The following is an 18431-nucleotide window of genomic DNA, read 5'->3' on the forward strand; positions in this document are numbered from 1 at the left end:
CAAAACGTGGTATACGGTACTTATGTGAAGTAACATTTGTATTAAGATTATGTTCAAAATAAAATTCTCTTTTTGCATCCATCCAGAGGTGTTACTTTGGAAAATCACTGAAGGGTGGAAGGGGGAGGGTCCTTTTAAACTCTCGTGGTTTCCTGTCCCACTATGGATACGAAAGACGTCCTCCCCATGGTGCTGTCAGGATGGATTCCTGGAAATACAATTACCGGTAAGACTAATTACCGTTTTTTAATTGCTGATCAACGAAATAAGGGTGCCCCCCCCCATACAACTGTGCAGCTACAGTATAAATCTAAATGTCAGCTGTATGCCAGGCCAGCGCTGCCTCTGCCCGCCTCACTGCTGAGCACTTCATCTAACACCTCTGTCCCTGTAGGGCTGACTACTGGAAATCACAACCCAAGAAGTTCTGTACCTATTGCAAGTGTTGGATTGCAGACAATAAGCCAGTAAGTTTTATATTGATGAATGTCACCATTAAGGGGTTTCCCAATCAAATCCATTTGTCATCTATCCTGCGTATGATCGCTGGGCCTGTGGGTGATGGAGACCAATGTTCTCATGATGGCCCTGGTGATAAACACTAAGGATGTATCCTCTGGGTAGGTGATAAATGCATTAGGTGGGAAATTAAAGGGAGATAACGAGGTTACCCTCATTTTGGCTGTTCAGCATGGAAACACCACTGCTGCTTAATGTGATATGTGGATAACACAATGCATTGATTTCTCCAGCCGATGATTGTATAATCTTTATTTCAGCAAATAAAAAACTTTTCAAGTACAGTCCAAATAGCAAGTATAAATTGTGATATTATTATTGTACTTTCTTATCATAAGATCTCAGTTTATACTTACAATTTATTTATTCATGTTAATGTGTATATGAATTTGATATTTTATATGTTTTATATATTTTTTCACTTAACTAAAGCAATTGTTACCATCCACCTCTCGTGTCTCCCCTTTTCCTCATAGTTTGTAAGCTTGCGAGCAGGGCCCTCATTCCTCCTGGTATCTGTTTTGAACTGTGATTTCTGTTATGCTGTAATGTCTATTGTCTGTACAAGTCCCCGCTATAATTTGTAAAGCGCCGCGGAATATGTTGGCGCTATATAAATAAAATTATTATTATTATTATTCAGTTTTTTATGGTAGGGTGAAGATGGAGATTAGGTTTTTAATGATCAAACTAATTCACATGTTGTTGTCCGTCAATCCAGCCCCTAGTCCCATTTCTTGTAGGCGTGTCAAGCCCTAAGAGATGTACAGTGCCTTGCGAAAGTATTCAGCCCCCTGGAACTTTTCAACCTTTTCCCACATATCATGCTTCAAACATAAAGATACCAAATGTAAATTTTTTGTGAAGAATCAACAATAAGTGGAACACAATTGTGAAGTTGAATGAATTTTATTGGTTATTTTAAATTTTTGTAGAAATTCAAAAACTGAAAAGTGGGACGTGCAATATTATTCGGCCCCTTTAACTTAATACTTTGTTGCTCCACCTTTTGCTACGATTACAGCTGCAAGTCGCTTGGGGTATGTCTCTCAGTTTTGTACGTCGAGAGACTGAAATTCTTGCCCATTCTTCCTTGGCAAACAGCTCGTGCTCAGTGAGGTTTGATGGAGATTGTTTGTGAACAGCAGTTTTCGGCTCTTTCCACAGATTCTCGATTGGAATGAGGTCTGGACTTTGACTTGACCATTCTAACACCTGGATACGTTTATTTGTGAACCATTCCATTGTAGATTTTGCTTTATGTTTGGGATCATTGTCTTGTTGGAAGACAAATCTCCATCCCAGTCTCAGGTCTTTTGCAGACTCCAACAGGTTTTCTTCAAGAATGGTCCTGTATTTGGCTCCATCCATCTTCCCATCAATTTTAACCATCTTCCCTGTCCCTGCTCAAGCAGGCTCAAACCATGATGCTGCCACCACCATGTTTGACAGTGGGGATGGTGTGTTCAGGGAGATGAGCTGTGTTGCCTTTATGCCAAACATATCATTTGGCACTGTTGCCAAAAATGTTCGATTTTGGTTTCATCTGACCAGAACACCTTCTTCCACATGTTTAGTGAGTCTCCCAGGTGGCTTGTTGCAAACTTTAAACGACACTTTTTATGGATATCTTTGAGAAATGGCTTTCTTCTTGCCACTCTTCCATAAAGGCCAGATTTGTGCAGTATACAACTGATTGTTGTCCTATGGATAGACTGTCCCACCTCAGCTGTAGATCTCTGCAGTTCATCTAGAGTGATCGTGGCTGCCTCTCTGATCAGTCTTCTCCTTGTTTCAGATGAAAGTTTAGAGGGACGGCCGGGTCTCGGTAGATTTGCAGTGGTATGACACTCCTTCCATTTCAATATGATTGCTTGCACAGTGCTCCTTGGGAAGTTTAAAGTTTTGGAAATCATTTTGTATCCAAATCCGGCTTTAAACTTCTCCACAACAGTATCACAGACCTGCCTGTTGTGTTCCTTGGTCTTCATGATGCTCTCTGTGCTTCAAACAGAACCTTGAGACTATCACAGAGCAGGTGCATTTATACAGAGACTTGATTTCACACAGGTTAATTATATTTATCATCATTAGGCATTTAGGACAACATTGGATCATTCAGAGATCCACAATGAACTTCTGGAGTGAGTTTACTGCACTGAAAGTAAAGGGGCTGAATAATATTGCACACCCCATTTTTCAGTTTTTGAATTTCCACAAAAATTTAAAATAACCAATAAAATTCGTTCAACTTCACAATTGTGTTCCACTTGTTGTTGATTCTTTACCAAAAATTTACATTTGGTATCTTTATGTTTGAAGAATGATATGTGGGAAAAGGTTGAAAAGTTCCAGGGGGCCGAATACTTTCGCAAGGCACTTTATGGTTGTACTTGCATAATCTGGGATTTAGGACATAGTTATATGTCTGAAACACGTAGGAAAAACTTTGCTGGAATGTTTTTAATTTGCTGAAATAATGATTATAGAAACATTGTAATCAGATTCGTCTCTCTATGATTTGGGGGACGCCCTCCTGTAAGAATGCTTGTGTCAGGCTTTGTCACATAGCCAAATGGTGCCACTATTATGAATAGTATCAGCAGACTAGACCAGGAGAAGTTAGCGGGACCCCACCGACTGCTTCTGGTTAATGCTTACATAATAACCTCAATGCTGTCGTTTCACAGTTGAATATAGATTTTTTTACTCTTTAATGACTTATGTTTTCTGTCTTTTGTTTTGTAGAGTATTGAATTCCATGAAAGAGGAAAAAACCACAAAGAAAATGTTACCAAGAAAATCAGTGAGGTAAACTGCTTAAAGTAAGAAATAGATCTGACCAAGAAAAAGCATTGGTACGTGTTTGTTACTGAGGACATAATTTATTACACCATACTTGTCTTATTATAAATGGACTACATCTACAGTAGATGGTCCCCTTAAACATTTTTCATCATAAAAACAAATCTCTGTAAGATATCAGTAAGATTCCCAAATAAAACTAAGGGTGCATTACGCAGTCATTCTAAAGCTGTGCGGTCTCCTCACTGAAAGCTCAGTTACCTGGAGAAAATTGACTTTATTCCTCCTAGCAGCCTCCGGCTTTCAGTCATAGAGGCACGATTCAGCCGACACTCTGTACACTGTGAGCAACGGCTTTAAGCATGCCCGTGCACATTGAATGACAGCCAGTCTAGCAGTGCATCAGTTCTGAACCGGCTGCCTGTAAGTTCTGGATTGGGGTTACATCCGCCACTCACTACTTACTGAGAGGTGACTGAAGCCACGCCTCTGCGACTGAAAGCCGGAGGCTGACAGGAGGAATAAAGGTAATTTCCTACTAGCAGCTGGGCTTTCAGTACTGTGACCACACAGCTTTAGAATGCCATGAACTTGCAGATTAACCCTTATATCTGCGGATCAATAGCATTTGGGGACATGACAGGTTCCCTTTAAAAAAAAAAAAAAAAGTTTATAGAATTAAAAAAAAACAAAAAAAAACCTTTTCCTCGATTTTCAATTTAAAAAAATAAATAAATAAAACTGCATATTTGGTATTGTTGAATCCATAAAAGTCAAATCTTTCAAAATATAAAATGGCATAATGGAAAAAAAAATAGAAACGCTAGAGTTGACTATTTTTGTTTTTTGCACCTTTCCAAAGAATGTGATTAAAACATCATGTATACCCAAAAATGGGTTCAGAAAATGGCTAAAATTCTGAATAAGAAAAAAAAAAACAATAAAATGTATTCAGAAAATAAAATTACATACCGTATATACTCGAGTATAAGCCGAGATTTTCAGCCCAAATTTTTGGGCTGAAAGTGCCCCTCTCGGCTTATACTCGAGTCATGATCGGTGGTGGGGTCGGCGGGTGAGCACTGTCATATACTCACCTAGTTCCGGCGTTCCTGTCGCTCCCCCTGGCTGTCACACTGTCTTCGGTGCCGCAGCCTCTTCCCCTGAGCGGTCACGTGGGACCGCTCATTAGAGAAATGAATAGGCTGCTCCACCTCCCATAGGGGCGGAGCCGCTTATTCATTTCTCTAATCAGCGGTGCCGGTGACCGCTGACAGAGGAAGAGGCTGCGGCACCGAAGACCAGCTGTCCGGGGGAAGGAGCGGGACGCCGGGAGCAGGTAAGTATCGCATATTCACCTGTCCTCGTTCCACACGCCGGGCGCCGCGCCATCTTCCCGGCGTCTCTCCGCTCTGACTGTTCAGGCAGAGGGCGCGATGACGCATATAGTGTGCGCGCCGCCCTCTGCCTGATCAGTCAGTGTAGAGAGACGCCGGGAAGATGGTGCCGAGGAGCTGCAAGCAAGACGGGTGAGTATGTGTTTTATTTTTTTTTTATTGCAGCAGCAGCAGCTATGGGGCAATAATGGACGGTGCAGAGCACTATATGGCACAGCTATGGGGCAATGGTGCAGAGCACTATATGGCACAGCTATGGGGCAATGGTGCAGAGCACTATATGGCACAGCTATGGGGCAACGGTGCAGAGCACTATATGGCACAGCTATGGGGCAATGGTGCAGAGCACTATATGGCACAGCTATGGGGCAACGGTGCAGAGCACTATATGGCACAGCTATGGGGCAACGGTGCAGAGCACTATATGGCACAGCTATGGGGCAACGGTGCAGAGCACTATATGGCACAGCTATGGGGCAACGGTGCAGAGCACTATATGGCACAGCTATGGGGCAACGGTGCAGAGCACTATATGGCACAGCTATGGGGCAACGGTGCAGAGCACTATATGGCACAGCTATGGGGCAACGGTGCAGAGCACTATGTGGCACAGCTATGGGGCAACGGTGCAGAGCACTATGTGGCACAGCTATGGGGCAACGGTGCAGAGCACTATATGGCACAGCTATGGGGCAACGGTGCAGAGCACTATATGGCACAGCTATGGGGCAACGGTGCAGAGCACTATATGGCACAGCTATGGGGCAACGGTGCAGAGCACTATATGGCACAGCTATGGGGCAACGGTGCAGAGCACTATATGGCACAGCTATGGGGCAATGGTGCAGAGCATTATATATATGGCACAGCTATGGGGCAACGGTGCAGAGCACTATATGGCACAGCTATGGGGCAACGGTGCAGAGCATTATATATATGGCACAGCTATGGGGCAACGGTGCAGAGCATTGTATATATGGCACAGCTTTATGTGGAGCATCTATGGGGCCATAATGAACGGTGCAGAGCATTATATGTGGCACAGCTTTATGTGGAGCATCTATGGGGCCATAATGAACGGTATGGAGTATCTATTTTTAATTTTGAAATTCACCGGTACCTGCTGCATTTTCCACCCTAGGCTTATACTCGAGTCAATAAGTTTTCCCAGTTTTTTTGTGGCAAAATTAGGGGGGTCGGCTTATACTCGGGTCGGCTTATACTCGAGTATATACGGTAAGTCTGCTTTGGCCATAATCGTACTGATGTGCAGAATCATTTTGCTGGGTCAATATTGCCACATGTTGCTCAGTGTCAAATCGAAACTCGCCAAAAAAAAAAAGACTTTTTTTATGTCATTTCAACCAATTTTTTTTTTCATGTTTTAACCATGTTCCAGTATATTATATATTAAAGTGAATAATGTCATTGAAACCTACAACTTTCTCTGCAGAAGACCAATATTTTGATGGAAAAATAAAAAAGTTATGATACTTGGATTAAGGGGAGTAAAAACAAAAGCGCAAAAAAACAGAAATTGGCTTTAACAGAGTTGGGGTACTTGCCGACCTTCAGGAATTGCGTATTTATGCAGCATCAAACCCGCAGTGGCCTCATGTTACAGCATAGTGGATGGGATTTCTAGAAATCCTATGTCCGCTATGCGTCAATGTGCGCCTGCAGATCACCCGCAACCACCGACATTCGGCGCGGCGTTCAGGACCGCAGCATGTCAATTTCTCTTGCGGAGACGCTAGTTTGAAAAACAGAATTTTTAACAATAGAATGTATTTGGTTCAGTGAACACATGCGGATTTACCTGCATTCATAGAGCGCAGCATTTTGGATACAGCGAAAATGCTCTGCGTCCAAAGTGCTTCTAGTTCCGGATCGTGTGCACATAGCCTGTAAGAGAATTTCCCTAGACTTCAAAGGATTTTACTAGTGATTGTAATTGACAAAGTCTTCTTGGTAGTCAAATACTGTGTACTAAACATCCATTCTGGCTTAGATTAAGCAAAAAAGTGTGGCCAAAGCTAAAGCAGATGAAAAAAAGTCAAAGGAGTTTGCTGCAATGGAGGAAGCTGCGCTAAAGGCTTATGAAGAAGACCTGAAGAGACTTGAAGGAGGTAAACCAGGTAAAGGTCAAGAGTTTGTGCAAGAAAGCTATTTTTTTTGTGTTATTTATTATTATTATTATTATTATTTGGCTTTCTTATGCATTGAGAAATAAAAGTTTTCAAAAGCCTTTGAATTGCATGTATTAAAAAAACCATTAATTCTGGGATCCAGATGGCGGCGTATCACTGACTATGATGCACCTCCACTGCAGCTGTATTGTATGCGGGCACAGAAGGACGCGGCCTGTAATCACTAGTTCTGGAGTAAACGCTATGGTTTGTCATTCCGTGGCAGTTTTTTCTATTGCCGGCAGTAACATTTGATGAAAATGCATTCTGGTTCCATTTAAACATTTTGTATTCAGTCTAAAAATCCAATGTGATTCCTGTTGTGCGTCTCTACCACGTACCTCCTCCACCAGCATCCATCTAAGATCACATACTTTATGACGTACTTCAAAAAAATCTCATGCCACGGTGGTCTCGCTCGTTTTGTTCTTTTTATTCTTTCTCCTTTCCAACTTCATTTTCTTTGTTTTTTTTAAGTTTTGTTCAAAAGTCTTTTCTATCTATTTGATTTTTTTTTTCTACTATTTTCGCCTTTTGAAATAATAATTTAAGTTGGACGTTGACATTATATTGTAATTCCCCGTCCTCTATGATGTTCTAATAAGACTTTTTTGTTCTCTTTTAGCGCCGCTGCCTCCCGTAGGCCTGACCGTAGAAGAGAGGAGGGCACGGGATGAGCAGAAGAGGATGGAAATAGACGCTGTAGAAAGACACCATGCTAAGAGGCAGTGGACAAAATCCGTCTCTCCAGAAGGGTACCCTTATTTCTACAATTTATTGACAGGAGGTATTTGTGTGTATTTTTATGTATGAACTTTCACAAAGTGTTTGTCTGCAAAGTCACACTGTCTAAGAGGCCCAATGACATGTAGTCATAGTCTAGTGTAAGACTGAATCAATGGCCACCACTGGACTTCAGACGCGATTCTGCATTGCTGGATCTCACTCTAAGGGTATGTGCACAGGTTGCGGATTTGGCTCTGTGGATCCGCAGCAGTTCTCCATGCGATGTACAGTACCATGTAAACCTATGGAAAACCAAATCCGCTGTGCACATGCGCGGTTTATTTTCCGCAGCATGTCAATTCTTTATACGGATTCAACAGCTTTTTTACACCTATTGCATTATAGGAATCCGCAGGTGTAAAAACGCAGGCGAAATCTGCACAAAATCCACAGAAAACCCGCAGGTAAAACGCAGGTTATTTTACTTGTGGATTCTGCAGAATCTGCGCGGAAAAATGCACAATGGAATCCACAACGTGTGCACATACCCTTAAACCAAATATAATTTATTATAGTCATGGTGTTTCTCCTATCACTTCAATAACATCACAGATTTTCACTTTCTGTTGAGAAGTGTATTTTTTATTACCGATTTTTACTTTTGTGAATAGATAAAAATAATTGCAACACCCAGAAATTATCCACAGATCTTGGTATATCCCCTTATGTTGGGTGTTTAGGGTTATGTAGGTTGGTCCTTATATGTTATTCGGAAAGCTTCGTCATCCATTACTCATAGACATGATATTTGACTTTTTATCGTTTTATTCTGAAGGCGGGTGGACTGGAGTAAGCAGTACATCATGAATTCTTTTAATTTTAGAATCTCAGTGGGAAGAGCCGGAGGGATTTCATGAGAACACAGACAAGAATGAGAAGGTAATCACTGAATACCTGGTGTGGATCTGTTACCAGATTTGAAAGCACAAACTGTGTTTGATTTAGGTAAGAAATGTGTAATGCTATATTTCACCTGCTGTGGTGCTGCTGGCAGTGGCATACCACCAATGGCGCAGACCACCAAGCCGCTATGGGGCCTGTGAGTCGGGGGGGGTTGCAAACACCGCTCCCCCTGCTTGGCACCGCGCTTTCAACTGTTGGGCATCCTATCTGCTTACACAGTTAAAAGCAATGATGGAGAAGGGAGCATCAGCCGATGCTCCATCATTCTCCCTCTGCGTCTGACATCTCAGCACAGCGGGCGCGGTGCTGTCACTATAACGTGCCCGCTGTGCATTGCTGCAAAAGACACACTGAGGAGACCAGGGGAACGGGGAGAGGTGAGTATTTTTGTTTATATTTTATTAATGACTACATTGTGGGGCCCATTATATTATATGGAGGGCTATGTGGGGTGCATTATATTCTATGGAAAGCTGTGTGGGGCCCATTATATTATATGGAGGGCTATGTGGGGCCAATTATACTATGTATGGGCCTTTAAACTGTTTTGAGGGCTAAATTAGAATTTCTGCTATGTGGCCCCATGATTTCCATGTGCGCCCCAGGCTACAGGCAGGATTTAGTGTCTAAAATAAAATGGCAATGACTATGAAGTAGGTCATAATGCACATTATGCCCAGTGGATTGCAGTTGTTTTCTTGACTCCTTCCCATTTTTAAAATGTTGTTAATTTTAAAAGTTGCAGTCTCAGCTGTAAATTCATTATATACTCACGTACAAGAGATAAACAGATGACTGGCACCACAAAGAAAAATCACAATATGTGTACAGGAGTGGCAAAGCAACAATGTATGATAACGAAGGAAAATAATCAAGTAACTTTAAGGGTATGTGCACACGTAGGAAAAGAGGTGCAAAATTCTGCACAAAATCCGCATCTGCTGGCAGAATCCGCAGCCGCGGATTTTGTGCGGATTTTCAGCGGTTTTTGCCACTGCGGAATTTTAACGTGGAGGGGTGCAGAAACGCTGCAGATCCGCACAAAAGAAGTGACATGCACTTCTTTGAAATCCGCCGCAATTCCGCACTGATTTTTCTGCACCATCTGCACATCTTTTTTTGTTTGCCATTGGATAACATTATAATGTACATCACAGTGCGGATCTGCAGCGTTTCTGCGCGGAAAAATCCACTGCGGATCCGCAGAAAATCCGCATCGTGCGCACATAGTATTAGAAATGACAAAAATAAAATACATTCGTCAGGGGTCTGTATTCTCACTGCCACCAAGTGCAGCTTCATAAGGGGTCTGTATTCACACTGCCCACTAAGTGCAGCTTTGTCATGGGTCTATTCACGTTGCCACTAAGTGCAGCATTGTCAGGGGGTCTGTATTCACGCTTCCACTAAGTGCAGCTTTATCAGGGGTCTATTCACGCTGCCCACTAAGTGCAGCTTTATCAGGGTCTGTATTCACGCTGCCCACTAAGTGCAGCTTTATCAGGGGTCTATTCACGCTGCCCACTAAGTGCAGCTTTATCAGGGTCTGTATTCACGCTGCCACTAAGTGCAGCATTGTCAGGGGCCTGTATTCACGCTGCCACTAAGTGCAGCTTTGTCAGGGGTCTGTATTCACGCTGCCACTAAATGCAGCTTTATCAGGGGTCTGTATTCACATTGCCACTAAGTGCAGCTTTATCAGGGGTCTGTATTCACGCTGCCCACTAAGTGCAGCTTTGTCAGGGGTCTGTATTCACATTACCACTAAGTGCAGCTTTATCAGGGGTCTGTATTCAAGCTGCCACTAAGTGCAGCTTTGTCAGGGGTCTGTATTCACATTACCACTAAGTGCAGCTTTATCAGGGGTCTGTATTCACGCTGCCACTAAGTGCAGCTTTATCAGGGGTCTGTATTCACGCTGCCACTAAGTGCAGCTTTATCAGGGGTCTGTATTCACGCTGCCACTAAGTGCAGCTTTATCAGGGGTCTGTATTCACGCTGCCCACTAAGTTCAGCTTTGTCAGGGGTCTGTGTTCACGCTGCCACTAAGTGCAGCTTTATCAGGGGTCTGTATTCACGCTGCTACTAAGTGCAGCTTTGTCAGGGGTCTGTATTCAAGCTGCCACTAAGTGCAGCTTTGTCAGGGGTCTGTATTCACGCTGCCCACTAAGTGCAGCTTTGTCAGGGGTCTGTATTCACATTACCACTAAGTGCAGCTTTATCAGGGGTCTGTATTCACGCTGCCACTAAGTGCAGCTTTATCAGGGGTCTGTATTCACGCTGCCACTAAGTGCAGCTTTATCAGGGGTCTGTATTCACGCTGCCACTAAGTGCAGCTTTATCAGGGGTCTGTATTCACGCTGCCCACTAAGTTCAGCTTTGTCAGGGGTCTGTGTTCACGCTGCCACTAAGTGCAGCTTTATCAGGGGTCTGTATTCACGCTGCTACTAAGTGCAGCTTTGTCAGGGGTCTGTATTCAAGCTGCCACTAAGTGCAGCTTTGTCAGGGGTCTGTATTCACGCTGCCCACTAAGTGCAGCTTTGTCAGGGGTCTGTATTCACATTACCACTAAGTGCAGCTTTATCAGGGGTCTGTATTCACGCTGCCACTAAGTGCAGCTTTATCAGGGGTCTGTATTCACGCTGCCACTAAGTGCAGCTTTATCAGGGGTCTGTATTCACGCTGCCACTAAGTGCAGCTTTATCAGGGGTCTGTATTCACGCTGCCCACTAAGTTCAGCTTTGTCAGGGGTCTGTGTTCACGCTGCCACTAAGTGCAGCTTTATCAGGGGTCTGTATTCACGCTGCTACTAAGTGCAGCTTTGTCAGGGGTCTGTATTCAAGCTGCCACTAAGTGCAGCTTTGTCAGGGGTCTGTATTCACGCTGCCCACTAAGTGCAGCTTTGTCAGGGGTCTGTATTCACATTACCACTAAGTGCAGCTTTATCAGGGGTCTGTATTCACGCTGCCACTAAGTGCAGCTTTATCAGGGGTCTGTATTCACGCTGCCACTAAGTGCAGCTTTATCAGGGGTCTGTATTCACGCTGCCCACTAAGTGCAGCTTTATCAGGGGTCTGTATTCACGCTGCCACCAAGTGCAGCTTTATCAGGGGTCTGTATTCACGCTGCCACTAAGTGCAGCTTTATCAGGGATCTGTGTTCACGCTGCCCACTAAGTGCAGCTTTATCAGGGATCTGTATTCACGCTGCCCACTAAGTGCAGCATTGTCAGGGGTCTGTATTCACACTGCCACTAAGTGCAGCTTTATCAGGGGTCTGTATTCACGCTGCCACTAAATGCAGCTTTATCAGGGGTCTGTATTCACGCTGCCACTAAGTGCAGCTTTATCAGGGGTCTGAATTCACGCTGCCCACTAAGTGCAGCTTTGTCAGGGGTCTGTATTCACACTGCCCACTAAGTGCAGCTTTATCAGGGGTCTATTCACGTTGCCACTAAGTGCAGCTTTATCAGGGGTCTGTATTCACGCTGCCCACTAAGTGCAGCTTTGTCAGGGGTCTGTATTCACGCTGCCCACTAAGTGCAGCTTTATCAGGGGTCTATTCACGTTGCCACTAAGTGCAGCTTTATCAGGGGTCTGTATTCACGCTGCCACTAAGTGCAGCTTTGTCAGGGGTCTGTTCATATACAACATATTGTGTCTTCTGCGATTCTTCATTTATTTGACTGGTTGATTCTGTGTATTCGTATTTTATTAAAAGGAATCCAAATCTGCATGGGTGGAAGCAGTCTCAGAAGAGGGTCATACCTACTACTACAATTCTGAAACTGGAGGTAAGGGCTTCTTATGGTAACCACAGCCTGTCTGTTACTTGATATTTACATTCATTAACAGAGGATTCTTTTGAGCAGAATCCAGATGGGACAAACCAGAAGACTCTGATCCCAATCTGCTCCCCGATGATAAGAAGGATTCCACAGATGCTGTAGATGTCACCACAGCAGATGAGGAAGAGGCTCCCGAAGTAACCACAGACTCTAGCCCTGAGGCGTCCCCGCCATCCGAAGACAACACACAGACTCCTGCAATTGCACAGACTCCTAAAATCAGTTATAGGGTAATGACAATGGCCCTTCTTATCTGTGTTTATATTGTTCTCTATTGTTCTATGTAGGACCTCCTCCTGGGGTCCTTCTTACCAGGGGTGCAGCTTGTCACTCTGTAGTTCTGATAAGGAGTACTGTATTTAGAGAGCGTCACTCCAGGGGCTCTCCTCATGGAGGCTCTTTTTTAAGCTCTACTGTATCGTGCCAGGATCTTTTTTTTGTAAAAGGCTCAATAATCGCACGCTTATGTTATACCGAATGTAGAGGATAAGTTTGTGGCTGATGGGCAGACTACTACAGGTTTGCTTGCAGTATGTGTAGAGACACGCAAGGCGACTTGTCGAGAATGTAAAATCGTCATTCTCTCTTGATGGAGTAAATTGTATCAAATCGTGTATCATTTTTTTCAATTTTTTGAATGGAGTGACACACATATATAGAGCATTAACGCCCATTGCAAGATGTGTGCAGGGCCTGGAGGTAGAACCCACATCTATCTGACATTTATGGCATAATCTGTATATGTGACATAGAAATACCTCTTTAAAGGGAATCTGTCTATCACCAGGCTTTTGCTTCCTAATCTGAGAGCAGCATAATGTAGAGAGAGAAACTATGATTCAAGTGATGTGTCACTTGCTAGTCTGTATGCTGTCGTTTTGTTATCATTGATTTATCAGTAGGAAATTATCACTGTACGGATAGTAAACCTCCAGCCAAGTATATTCATGAGCCTTGTATGACCGCACAACACTGATAGTCAGCTTTCTGTGTACACTCTGCATGGGGAGAAAGCTGCCAATCACTGCTGTGGGCAGGGTTATACAGAGCTCCGCATTCAGAGAACTGCCAGATCTGCAACAGAGAAAACTGTGATTTTATCAAAATGACAGCAAGCAGCTCATTAGTGACACATTGCTGGAATCTGCCCATTACCTAGCTGTGGGCAGAATGCTTGTTCAGCCAGCCATTTTTCCAAACTCTCCCATACAGATGCATGTGCTACTAATGAGCAGAGGGGAATAGGCTCCTACTAGACAACTCTGGCAATGGCCTATCTCCGGTGAAAGCAAACTATTTGATATGCTGAAATTTAACGTGTCCATCCCTTCCTCTTTAAGGGTAAATTAAGGAGGTTCGCATAATAGGTAAAGACACTGGCAGCACAGTGGCTCAGTGGTTAGCACTATAGCCTCTCAGGGCTGGGGTCCTCGGTTCATATCCCACAGAGGACAACATCAGAGTTAGTATGTTCTCCCCGTGTTTGCGTGGGTTTCCTCCTCCGGGTCTCCGGTTTCCTGCCACACTCCAAAGACATACTGCTAGGGAATTTAGATTGTGAGCCCCAATGGGGACAGCGATGATGATGTCTGTGAAGTGCTGGGGAATATAATAGAGATATATAAGCAGTACAATAAATAAGTATGGGCACCTTCTTCACTCCTAGGATATAATTTGATGGCTATTATATATTTAAGTGAGAGTAATAATACCATTTTATATTATTTATGTAATTTTGTACCTTTTGAATTTTATATTGAATTGTTGTGACTAAATATTACTATATCAAAATTGTTTGTTACAGCCTAAAAAGGAGTCCAAATCAGACAGTGATGAGGGATCTGATCCTGAACCCATACAAGAGGAAGCGGAAGAAAAAAAAGACCATCCTCCAAAATCTGGAGCTCCAAAGCCAACCAAGACGAATCCGTATGGAGCATGGGAGACTGTCCAAGAGGAGGAAGACCCATAGTACGTGCTAGTGGGAAACCATCATCCCTCAGTGTTCAGTACATCTGTGACCACCAAGTCTTGTAGCACCGTGCCCTCCATGACAGAGGCTTCACATGCACGATTTGGTGCCTGCCCATTGTTAACTTAATTTCTGTAAAGGTGGTTGTATTTCCATAGTGGAGCTATATTTCTGCCTGGTGTGTTCTGCCTTTTGGTAAGAAAAATAAGTTTAGCTGATTTTAAAAAAAAAAAATTACATAATAAACTGGATTCCATGTAGTTTCTCTGCTGTACGTCCTCTAGTCCTGTGTTTCTCGGCTGCAGTACTCGGGTGACGACAGGTCATGACTTGGGGTCATGCGCAGCCATTACTCTCCCCACTCCTGACAGTCGCAGGGGCAGTCAGATTATAGGGAAATGCCTAAATATTGAACCTCAGCACGTCATTTCCTTGCTTCAGTTCTGCTAATGCCAAACAGCAATGGAAATACATGGATCAGCCATATGGATCAGCCATAACATTAATATAATGGTTGCCTGCCAAGTCAGAGCTGATTTTTCCAGTCACTGACTCTGCTAGACTTATTAAAGATGTCTTGTGAGATCTGATCAAAAATGTTTGCAGTCAGTCCTTTTAGTCCTGTAAGTTTCACGGTGGGACCATCGTGTATTGGTCTTGTTTTTCTAGTACGATCCACATGTGATTAATTGTATTAAAGGGAATTGACGCCAGATTTTTACACCTAATGTAGAGACAGAAAACCTGATTTCAGCAATGTGTCACTTACTGCACTGCTTGCTGTTGTTTTGATAAAATCACATTTTATCAGCAGGAGATTATCACTAGAGGACTAGTAAACCTGCTGCCAGGTAGTCAACCATATCCATGAGCTTTGTATAACCCGCCCATACCACTGATTAGCAGCTTTCTGCCTATGCACAATGTACATAGAAAGCTGCCAATCAGTGATGGGAGTGGGAATATACAGTGCTAAAAGAAATTGTAGATCTGCAGCAGGTGAACAGTGATTTTATCAAAATGCCAGCAAGCAGCCCAGTAAGTGACACATCACTGGACTCGAGTTCTCTTCTCCTACATTATGCTGCTCTCAAATGGGGTAGCAAAAATGCGGTGACAGATTCCCTTTAAGATCTGGACATTTGGAGGCTGAGTCCATTCTTTTGTGATGTTACTCTGGGCATGGCACATTATCCTAGTGAATGAAGCCACTTCCATTGGGGAGCACTGTTGTCATTAATGGGTTTTCTTAGTCTGCAACAATGTTTAGGTAGGTGATACATGTCAAAGTAACTTCCACATGAATGAAAAGCACCCCAGATGATTGCCCTGAGCATCACACTGCCTCTGCAGGCTTCCCTTTACCATAGTGCACCCCAGGTCACACCCGCACCCTGATCTGCCTATGACTTGATTAGATCAGGCTGCTGCCTCCATAACTCCTGGTCCATCTCTGATGCTTCCATGCCATTCTAGGTGCTTCGGTGAAGGAGGGTCAGTGCGTTCCTTATTTCCCCAGTCTGCAGCAATCTGCAATGCATTGTGTGTTCTGACACCGTCCTTTCACTGTGAATATTAACCTGTACCTGAGGTTTGTAACTTTACATAAGGGGACTTTTACTAAAATGACAATTGTATATTGTAAGCCATGAATATTCCTGTGTGTAATTACTTGCTTACCTCTCGCATCTCCCCTATTTCCACACAGATTGTGAGCAGGACCCTCGCTCCTTTTGGTATCTGAGTTATGTCTTTATTGTATGTAGAAGCCCCTCTAAAATTGTACAGTGCTACGGAATGTGTTGGCGCTATAGAAATAAAATTATTATTATTACTTGCTGGCATTGACCACTGGATCTTTTCTCCATATAGTGAGACTGTGGATTTGGAGCTGCCGAGCGTGGAGTCTGAAGACCCTGCCGTCTCTGTACCTGATGTGCCACAAGAGCCCAAAGTCAAGTTTAAAGAAAAAACCATCACTTCCCTTGGTGACTCGGCCGCTGGGACCTCCGTCTTCAAGAGAAGGAAGCTGGAAAATGTGAAGTCCCGAAACATACGTCAGAGACTAAATGACCAGTAAAAGGCTTGGAGTCATTGGGACAGTTTTTTTATTGGATGTTTGGAAGCTTATAGGATTCCGTTTTGTGTGAGAGCTTGGTGTGAATAAATCCCTTTTTTTCTAGATTTCTTTATTTGAAGGTCAGTTAAGGGAATTTGCTTGTGACTTTAGGACTTTCTTCTGTACTACCGGAACTCTTCCTCTCTCTGCATTTTCCTCCGCACTGATGATTAAAGGGGTTGGCTACTGCTTTACATGTACCTTTAGATAGATTAGCTAAATACCTTCCTCTGGCAAATCCTTCTGTAACCTGAGCTGCTGTAATGCTCCCATGAGCTGTGGCTGAGGATCTCCTGCTTCCGGTGCTGTCACGTCAGATCCTCCCTCACTTCTGAGAGCTGGAGTGTGACGGGTGAGCGGGGCTTGCAGCCTGGGTGGTAGTGATGGGCAGTCCCTCTCTTTTTTGGTGATCCGACTCTCATGGCTCCGCTCACCAAAAAGCCGGCTCTTTTTGGATCCCAAATGGATATTAAATATGTTCATGCATCCAAAACCCCACCCACCTACGGCAGAAACTCCGCCCACTTGCTAGTAACCAATTAAATTGATCAGTGGGTGGAGTTATGTCTGCCGAACACCGGGATTTTACGCCCAGTGAGAGCCTTTCAGAGAATTTAGTGGCTCTCACTGGAGTGCCGGCTCCCATCGTTCACAGCAGGAAGCCGGCTCTTTGTACTGGGTCGTTAGCAAACGACCCATCACCGCTGGGTGGGTGGGGCTGCATTCAGAGCTCACTCAGTTTCTGGAAATGTTGCCCACTCTTCCAGCAGACCCAGCTCTCCTCTGCATCTGTATGTATACAGCAGGGTGTATATACATGGACACACTCACTACTGAATATTCTGTGTAATGTATATACATCCTGCTGTATTCTTTTTATAATGTGATTACATTCAGGTCTCATCCCATCATCCATGTTAGTGAGGGGGAGTAGGGGATAATCTTTGTCATTGCCGCTGTAATGGTGCTTTGTGTGTTACTTCTATGCCCTGAAGGGTCCTGTACAGGAGATTGTCCTGGTGCTGTTTTGTGAAGCTGGGGGAGAAGTGGGAGGTGGAGTTACAGGTCTGTGCTCACTGCTGGCTTGCAGCCTAGCACAAAGCATGATGGGAAATGTAGTCATAAGAGAGCAGAGAATTCTTAAGAGGAAGTGATTGCTATGACAACAGATCTGGTAACGAACAGGAAGCAAAGCAAAAAGGCATAAAACAAAATGAAACTTGGCAGGAAAGGTATATGAGGAGCTTTAGTGGCATTTTCCTTAAGCATTTATGGCAAAACCAGTAACGTAATCGGAGTAGTTGTCAACCTCTTTAATTATGAAGATTATTAGGATGTTTCTACATATTAGTATTATTTATATATATATATAATATATATAATGAAACCTAGAACTTTTATGGTCTTATCTGCTGAAGCAAAATAATTGAGACATCAAGCCGCTTGTAGCACAGGTGTTAGTAACTGATCTATACAATAATGGGGTCTTTAAAAAAGCATGGCTGCTTATTCCCCAAAATAACATCTCCACTGGCTATGGGATGAGTGTGGTATTGAACCTCAGCCCTATGCACTTCATGATCTGAGCTGTAAATCCTATACAGGCCATAGGCAGGAGCGGTGCTTTGTTTGGAAGAAATCCATCATGTTCCAGTAGAACGTGTTCACCTTATTTTGTGTGAGAAGTAATCTATGCAATAGCAGTTTTTAGCTATGTTTATTTCCAATGTTTGTGTGCACTAGAAGGTGTTACCTATCAGGTATGAGCATATGGGTTGCACGAGATTAGAAAAACTGTCTTTTTCCCTAAAAACAGTGCCACTTCTCACTAAATGTGACGTATGGTATTGCAGCTGAAATGAATGGAACCATAATGTAATACCATATCCAGCCT

The 18431-nt window shown here is 43.5% G+C and overlaps 1 protein-coding gene across 2 annotated transcripts in view; it reads left to right on the forward strand.

The window, feature by feature from the left end:
- The window catches only part of WBP4 (WW domain binding protein 4), a 34066-nt gene extending 17464 nt beyond the window's left edge, over positions 1 to 16602 (forward strand). For both annotated transcript variants that reach the window (XM_077297304.1, XM_077297303.1), the window contains exons 3-11: positions 395 to 467; positions 3268 to 3330; positions 6733 to 6859; positions 7536 to 7697; positions 8520 to 8575; positions 12320 to 12392; positions 12471 to 12676; positions 14251 to 14417; positions 16291 to 16602. In XM_077297304.1, coding sequence (XP_077153419.1) covers positions 395 to 467; positions 3268 to 3330; positions 6733 to 6859; positions 7536 to 7697; positions 8520 to 8575; positions 12320 to 12392; positions 12471 to 12676; positions 14251 to 14417; positions 16291 to 16498 — 1135 coding nt within the window. In that variant the 3' untranslated portion in view covers positions 16499 to 16602. The remainder of the gene's footprint in view (positions 1 to 394; positions 468 to 3267; positions 3331 to 6732; positions 6860 to 7535; positions 7698 to 8519; positions 8576 to 12319; positions 12393 to 12470; positions 12677 to 14250; positions 14418 to 16290) is intronic.
- Positions 16603 to 18431: the final 1829 nt, after the last annotated feature.

Source organism: Ranitomeya variabilis, chromosome 3 (assembly GCF_051348905.1).
Source record: "Ranitomeya variabilis isolate aRanVar5 chromosome 3, aRanVar5.hap1, whole genome shotgun sequence".
Taxonomy (NCBI): Eukaryota; Metazoa; Chordata; class Amphibia; order Anura; family Dendrobatidae; genus Ranitomeya; species Ranitomeya variabilis.